Genomic DNA, 7,678 nt, shown 5'->3' on the forward strand with positions numbered 1-7,678 from the left:
AACTAATCTAAAAACAAAGCGAGTTACAGCATGATTTTATGAGGGTCGACCATATACTGCATATAACACCTCCGCTGGTTTCCAACAGAACGTCAACCCTTCCAACATGGCGGAGGAATTGACGTGTCGGTATACAAATCACAGCGGCGCCCTCTACTGCCTCCTGATATAAGTGAATATGACAAGCTGTTAAGACAGGAAAGTGTATTTATTAACCATTTATTATCAGATTTTATTGAAACACATTCATCATGCATTATAACCTCAGTTAATGCTGAAAAAAAATATTAAGAATATAACGCGCCATGTTGTTGTTTTTTTGAAAGTCCCGCCCCTTGTTGTTGTTTTAATTTAAAAGCCCAGAGCGCGTGCTTGCGTCATCTTGAAGGCTCCTAACAGAGATTTCAAACGAAAACGACCCACACAGCGACACTGCGGATTACCTGAGCTATTGCAAACACTAACAGCAGATTTTCTTGGATTTAAACTATGGATGTAGGTAAGTATTTTCCCCTTCTAGGTAGATGGACAGGCCGGGGACTGGCCTGCGCCGCCGGGATGCTCGCGCTCACCACCGCGGGATACTGCGCGTATCGCTGGCTGAAGAGGAGCAGCGATCTTCAAGCTGCTGAAGATCAAGCTGCTCACGGTGAGAAAAGCTCACTTTTTACTTAGTCTGTGTTTTTCTAATCGCTTTAGAAAGTACAAAGAGAGTGTGTGTGGAAAATGAATGACTTTAATCGGTACAGAGGACAAACAGGATCATATCTCCTGTGTAGTTTAGCTAACGGAGCTAGCCGAAAGCTAAGGCGCGTGACTGAGCTAACATTAGCCGGCGATGCTAATTGGCTCATATCAAGAGCATTTTAAAGTATAAAAGTGATTATTGTGTGGATTAAAACATTTCGAGGCACAACATTATGACTTTTAGACTTTTAGAAATAGTCTTGAAGTTCTAGAAAATAATCAAGTACAGGGCGGAGTTACTGTTAGCACCGGGATTATTATTATTATTATTATTATTATTATTGAAGTGTTTTATTTCTCTTCTTGGTCTCGGCATTGTTTCTTCTGATGTGTTAATAGTTAGAGTGAATGTTGTGGTAATGAGTGAGTTCCTGTTAGCGCATCATTGTAGCAGCTGTAAAGAGTCAGTCCCTCACCAACTCGCCTTTTTATTTCCCTTCCTCTTCAATAAGACTCGTTTCTCCTTACTGATCACTAATATAACACTCTGATTAAAGACATGAAGGGGATGAGAGAGTGTCTTCTTGAAATATTTTCTTTCCTACATGAATGTCAGTTTCCACTGATGAAATTTGTCATCTCCGTGACATACTGATGTGGTTAAATGTGTCAAATGTTTTACAGGATCTAGTGTTGATGTTGTGGAGGAAGCAGAGACCACCGAGGTATGTGTCAGGAAAAAAGGACTAGGCTTAATATATTATATACTACATTATCAAATATATTAGTTTTTCATTTTTAACTGGTGTGTGTGTGTGTATTAAGGTCACTGATCCAAGCGTCCTGCTCCTTTGCACTGAACACGATCCTCAGATGTCAGCTGATGCCCTGGTAATTTTATATTTCTGTTATTTTTAGTGTATTCTTTAGATGCTTTTGGCTGAAACAGCAAATTTTAATCTTTGTGCTTCATTCAGGTCTCTGAGATAAATATCCAGCTCCAGCGCACCAGCCTTGACCCGGAGAAGTCCGCTGTCATTCTGGTAATTTTATATTTCAGACATTTTTCAGTGAAATGTTTCCCAACCTTTTTGTTTTTGTTTGGCCTTGTCACTGTCCATGCTTGTAAATCCAAATCTGAAGTAATTCTCTCTGGATAATCCTCCTCTTGGGAATTTCTTTTAAAGACAACGCTTGTAGCCACTCTGAATGTTTGAGTTAGTGTACAGTAATTTACATTTAACTCTCACATGCAGTGAACTCTATGAACTCATCTCTCATATCAGCTTGTATCTCTTTTTTATTCGTGAAGTTACAGTGTTACAGATTCAGCGAAAAAGAGGCGTGCAGCTGCTTATCAAACGTACTACAACCAAAGTAGAATACACACGTATGCTCTATGAGGCATATTTTGTGTTCGACCTGTAATGAGCTGTACACGTTTTCAATGCAAAATTCCACCGATCAGGCATAACTTTATGACCACCTGCCTAATATTATGTTGGACCCCCTTTTGGCATGGACTCCACGAGATCCCTGAAGGTGTGCTGTGGTATCTGGCACCAAGATGTTAGCAGCACATCCTTTAAGTCCTGTCAGTTGCGAGGTGGGGCCTCCATGGATCGGACTTGTTTGTCCGGCACATCCTACAAAAGCTCGATTAGACTGAGATCTGGGGAATTTGGAGGCCAAGTCAACACCAAACTTGTTGTTGTGCTCATTGAACCATTCCTGAAGCATTTTTGCTTTGTGGCACGGTGCATTATCCTGTTGAATCTGATGAATTTGTCCAGAGACAAAATAATTTAAACACAAGCTGAATTATATAAAAATAAATAAATAACCAGATGTACTGTATTTATGGTGTTCCACAGTTATTAACAGAAATGATGGCCACAATGGACGAGGAAATGCAGAGCAACCCTGTTGTTCATATGCCCCATCACGAGAGAGAAAGCAGCCTCTTACAAGGTGATGACACCTACCTGCCTGATGGGGAGAACATCTGTTTTCCTGGCCCGCTGATGAGGTGAGGCCTTTTTTTCTCCTCTCAGATAACACACACACACACACACACACACACAAACACTGAACATTCAGCAGTAATGTTTGGAAACATATCATCAGCTGGTCAAAATGTATGTTCAATAATCTATATCCGTCTATTACAGAAGTAAGATCCAGATGGATGACGTGCTGCGTTTCATCAAGAGGAAGTCCGAGGAGTGCCTACAAAAGGTGGAGGAACCTGACCAGAAGGAGGCCTATTTCTTCTGGCAGATGATGGAGCTGCGTTGCAGCAAAAATGGAGTAAGTGTTTTAGTTGATTGTGTATTGAATGTTACAGCAAAATTATTCATGATAAAAGCAGCAAGAGATTTATTCTGCAAATAAGCTAAATTTGTCAGAATGAATAAATATACCTAGCCTAGAGTAGCTATTGAAGTTAAGGATGTTTCTTCTACAGAAAGCACCGCTGGCAGACATCGCCACTGTCCTTTTCAAGAGCTACAGGCTTCTGAAGAAAAGGGTACCGTTTTATTTTTAATGTTTTTTTAAACTTGTAATTTCATGTTGTAATGTGTAATATGTTATATTAGCCATACCTTTGTTTATGAAGACATCAGCATCACCATCTGTCTACTTTGTATGCTGTTATTGTGTTTTGTATTTTTGTGTTGTTTTTGCTTTATTTTTTGCTGTCTAATGTGCCAAATCCATATACAGGGAGAAGTTAACAACCAAGACAGCTGGTGTCTTCAGCTGGCGGAACTTTTGTGCTCTGCCGACCCAGATGATGAGATTTTGGATGCCTTGACTCAAATGGGAGAGGACCTTGGTATGGATAACATAAACAATATTTTAGGAACTTCACATGTTGTAATTAGATCATGAAATCTGGCCTGTTGCACGGACCCAAATCCTTACCTGCATGTTTGGTGTTTCATCTGCAGACTCCAGAGGACTGTGGTATGCTGCACAGCTGTGCTTCATCGCTGCAATGGAGGAGCTGCAGATTTTACAGAGCCCCAGCTTTGAGCTTATTGGCTGTAACAGGTATTGGGTGTGTGTTTGTGTGAGAGCGCATGTGTATGATTATTTTTCAGACTTGCTGCTAAGACGCTTTTCTCTTTGTACAGTCTGCCAATCAGCCAATCAGCCATGAGGGAAGCAATCCAACGTTCTGAGGTGTATGAATATGTATGCTCCCTGACCACAGGGCTTCCCCAGCCAAATTTCCAGGTTAGACTTTCTCTTTTTAATATTCTTTTTACCTCAGTCAAATTTTACCTGTTTGCTAAGATGGAGTGACTCTGTCTGTCTTAGATCTTCAAGTGCTATCACGCCAGCAAGCTAGCGGAGTTTGGCCTTTTCGACCAAGCCTTGGAGTACTGTGAGACCATTGCTACAGCAATTGCTAGGTTTCCACTATTAATCACGAAGACCACGATGGAAATGACCATTGCGGTAAATACCATTATCAATACTTGTAAAATGGTTCCAAGGTTTTATATGTAGAATATTTAGTCAGTTTACTTTCCCTATCTGTCTCGTAGCTGTCTGAGAAGCTACAGCAAGGAAAGGGAGAAGAACCAGAATGGCTCCTAAACCTTCGTCAACTGTACGCCGACGAAGAGTTTAAGCTGAGGAACTCCGAATGTGGCCTTATGACTAGCGAGATGTTCACTCTCCAGCGTCCACGTCGGGAAGGCCACATTACACCATGGGGTATGGTCATCCAACATTTGGACATAAAACTGAACTTAAAGAATCACACAGAAAAGAATTTACAGTAATGATTTAAAGAACAGTGAAGATTTGTAGCACATGTCTGTCAGATCTTTAACACATTACACTGGACCCAACAGTCTGATCAGTTCATATACTTGACTGAAAAGGATTATTAAAAGGTTTGAATTGAATATGGTCATATTTACATAAAGTGTGCATTAGACTTTGGGACAGAAGGGATCAGAGCTTAGGAAGCTGAAAAGATGATTTCAGGTCGATTTTTCAAAACCGCAGCAAAGTTAAGAGACATTAAATATGCAGACTGTGTAAGCTTAAATGTGTAAGCTGTAAAATTTAAATTGTGTGTTTTAGCAAGTACTCATCTTTAAGGTACCTTACTATACTCTGAGACATTGACAACACACTTCTTATTTGTTCCTGAATGATTGTTTATTTATTTAACAGAGGTGTTTGAGTCCCTGTACACTCCGGGAGAGCTGCTGGGTGAAGGAGGCTTCGGGAGTGTCTGTGCAGGAGTCCGAAAGGCTGATGGAAAACAGGTAATAGGACTGCACATCTACAGTTAATTTGCACTAATCAACACATCACAACTTGTGGACTATATATGTCTTGGTCAGATTTTCTATAAGAACGTAATTATGTGTTGTATATGTGAACAGGTTGCCATTAAATATGTGGGAATGGAGATGAACGAAGCTTTCATCACCATTGTAAGTAAACTTCCTTTACTTCTCAGATTTTGCACAGAATGAATAATTCATAATAGACACCTAAGTCATTACTAATCCAAGCCTTTTTACTGTAACATTTCTGTTTACCAGAATTTCGATGTAATCACTCCACACCCATGCTAAGTGTATCTGTTTATATTTCAGCCTGGAGAGACACACAGCCTTCCTCTGGAGGTTGCATTAATGCAAATGGTGTCCAAGCCCTGTCACCATGAGAATGTCTTACAGCTGATCGAGTGGTTCGAGATGTCCGACTGTTACATCTTGATCTTGGAGCGACCCAGCCCCTGCACAGACCTCCTAAAATTCCTGAAAGGTCACAAAGGCCGACTGTCAGAACCACTGGCACAACGCATCATGCGTCAGGTGGTTCAGGCCGCTCACCACTGCTCTGACTGTGGTGTCCTGCACCGGGACATCAAGCCAGAGAATATACTCATCAACACCGACACACTGCAGCTGAAGCTGATAGACTTTGGCTGTGGTGATTTGCTGCAGGACATCCCCTACAGATATTATGCAGGCAAGCACATCATAGATATTGGAAAGAATGAAAAAATGCAGTGGAGACCCATTTTTGTGACGTTGCTGACAGTGCTCCTTCTGTCTTTTTCACTCAGGAACTACAGCTTACTCCCCACCTGAGTGGTTATGTGAGGGCGAGTATTTAGGTGTTCCTGCTACCGTCTGGAGTCTGGGAGTTCTACTGTTCGAGATGATGTGTGGAGACCTGCCCTTCCAGTGCGAAGACGACATCATTGCCCGGGACTTGCACTTCGCTCACGACCTGTCTGAAGGTGAGAAAGTCCAAACCCATCAAGTTTAGACATGTATAGTAACGTACGAAAACTTGCGTTACAAAATAAATGAATCACATTAATAGATTTTCCAAAAAAATCTTTAATCTAGAATTTCTGACTAAACGTCTCTCTCATCACTACACACAGGTTGCCGTGACCTGATCCTGTGTTGTCTGGCGCTATATCCTCACTCGCGCCCAACGTTCGAGGAAATCCTCAGCCACAGATGGTTTGAGGAACCTCAGAAGAATGTTTAGGTGAGACAGTGAGAAGAGAATAGACCTTAATATATAGAGCAAAAACATGCTATAATAGTCTAGATTACATGGCTTGTACTGCTCTGTAACAGAGATTGGTGTGCTCATCTGATTATATGAGATTACACAAATATAACCACATAGAGATTAAAAATAAAATAGATTATTCTTTATGAAACAGTTTTTAATGAGGGAGTCTATAAGTAAAAATAAAACCCCATTAACACACAAAGTAATCTGTGGCTATAGAAATGTTTAGCTCAAAATGATGCTAACAAATATGCTGAACAGGTTAGTTTAATTCTTTTTGCAGTATCTATAGAAAAGAATAAACAAATGTGTATATAGATGTATATATAAACAAATATATTGTTGAATAAATGTTCCATTTTCTTATTTAGCCATTTGGATGTCCACTGTGGTGTTACGCCTCGTGAAGGAGCATGTCCAGGAGATGCTGAAGGCCATGAAGGGAGTCTGAGCAACACTCTTCTAACACACACACACACACACACACACCTCTCTGTCTCAGCCAAGTTAAAGAGTGATCAGGACATTTTAGGAAATCTGTTGTTGGCTATTCAGTGGTCATTAGAATATAAAACTAAGATTAAACTCTGCACTTTGCCCATTCATTTGTAGAACTGCTTTTGCTCTCCATTTTGTTTAATGATAGATTACTTGTAACTAATTTATAAGATTAAGCAACGCCCAAAATTTGAATAAAGTAATAAATGTCCTGGTCATACTTTAAACACATCTCTTTTCTTTCCCTTTCTTTCTCTCTCCACTTGCTCAAGATCTCCACAGGTAAGTAAATACTTATTACTGTCTTTTATTTTCTGCAGATTTAAACCTGTCTTTTCTTCTCTCCCTGAGCAGCTGTACACAACATCGCTGGCCTCTAACATCAACACCTGTTAGTGCTCTCTGACCAACGGACGACATCAACATCTGCAGCTCCGATAAGCGTCGCCATCTTTAGTTTAACTTTTTATTATATAGATTACTTAAGACATTTATCTTTATTATAGGTTTAAGATTTTTCTATACAATACTATTTATTAGACATTTAAGTTTTTGTTGTATTTTTGTATTTTTAATAGACTTATCTGTTCAATATACTTTTTATTAATAACCTTTTATTATAGCTTTACATCTTTAATAGTAGTTCTATTTGTTCTATATTTTATTGCCTTATTAATTAAATCCTAATAAAAATTTCTTAGCTCATATTTGAAGTGTCATTGTGATCATTCCCAGTTTTTCTGAATGTTTCTGATGAATGTTGGGGTTGAAATGTAACTCTAGAAACAATCTGAGACTTTTTCCTCCTAGAAAAGAAAGACTTGTTTTCTACTGACTGTGGAATTAGCACTTTATTTAGATTAAAACTAAAATCTAGGGTTCATAGTCAAAATGATGAAAATGAAATCACTCATATAGAGCC

The 7,678-nt window shown here is 39.5% G+C and overlaps 1 protein-coding gene across 1 annotated transcript; it reads left to right on the plus strand.

Annotated features, from left to right (window-relative positions):
- Positions 1-214: 214 nt before the first annotated feature.
- LOC131366717 (protein kinase C-like 1) lies at positions 215-7,381 on the plus strand. Its single transcript, XM_058411420.1, has 18 exons — positions 215-649; positions 1,372-1,412; positions 1,513-1,578; positions 1,665-1,730; positions 2,562-2,716; positions 2,859-2,997; positions 3,155-3,217; positions 3,415-3,526; positions 3,642-3,744; positions 3,828-3,930; positions 4,015-4,155; positions 4,245-4,416; positions 4,885-4,979; positions 5,100-5,150; positions 5,316-5,694; positions 5,792-5,968; positions 6,119-6,228; positions 6,630-7,381. Exons 1-17 carry the CDS (start codon positions 490-492, stop codon positions 6,226-6,228), a joined length of 2,133 nt encoding a protein of 710 aa, XP_058267403.1. The 5' UTR covers positions 215-489; the 3' UTR covers positions 6,630-7,381.
- Positions 7,382-7,678: the final 297 nt, after the last annotated feature.

The sequence above is a fragment of the Hemibagrus wyckioides genome, linkage group LG16 (genome assembly GCF_019097595.1).
Source record: "Hemibagrus wyckioides isolate EC202008001 linkage group LG16, SWU_Hwy_1.0, whole genome shotgun sequence".
Taxonomy (NCBI): domain Eukaryota; kingdom Metazoa; phylum Chordata; class Actinopteri; order Siluriformes; family Bagridae; genus Hemibagrus; species Hemibagrus wyckioides.

Excerpts from the sequence above, each read along its gene's own strand:
- LOC131366717 (XM_058411420.1), top strand. The coding sequence starts at position 490 with ATGGATGTAGGTAAGTATTTTCCCCTTCTAGGTAGATGGACAGGCCGG. Across the intron at positions 3,218-3,414 it reads ACAGGCTTCTGAAGAAAAGG|GGAGAAGTTAACAACCAAGA; the intron begins GTACCGTTTTAT and ends ATCCATATACAG. Across the intron at positions 4,156-4,244 it reads CGATGGAAATGACCATTGCG|CTGTCTGAGAAGCTACAGCA; the intron begins GTAAATACCATT and ends TCTGTCTCGTAG.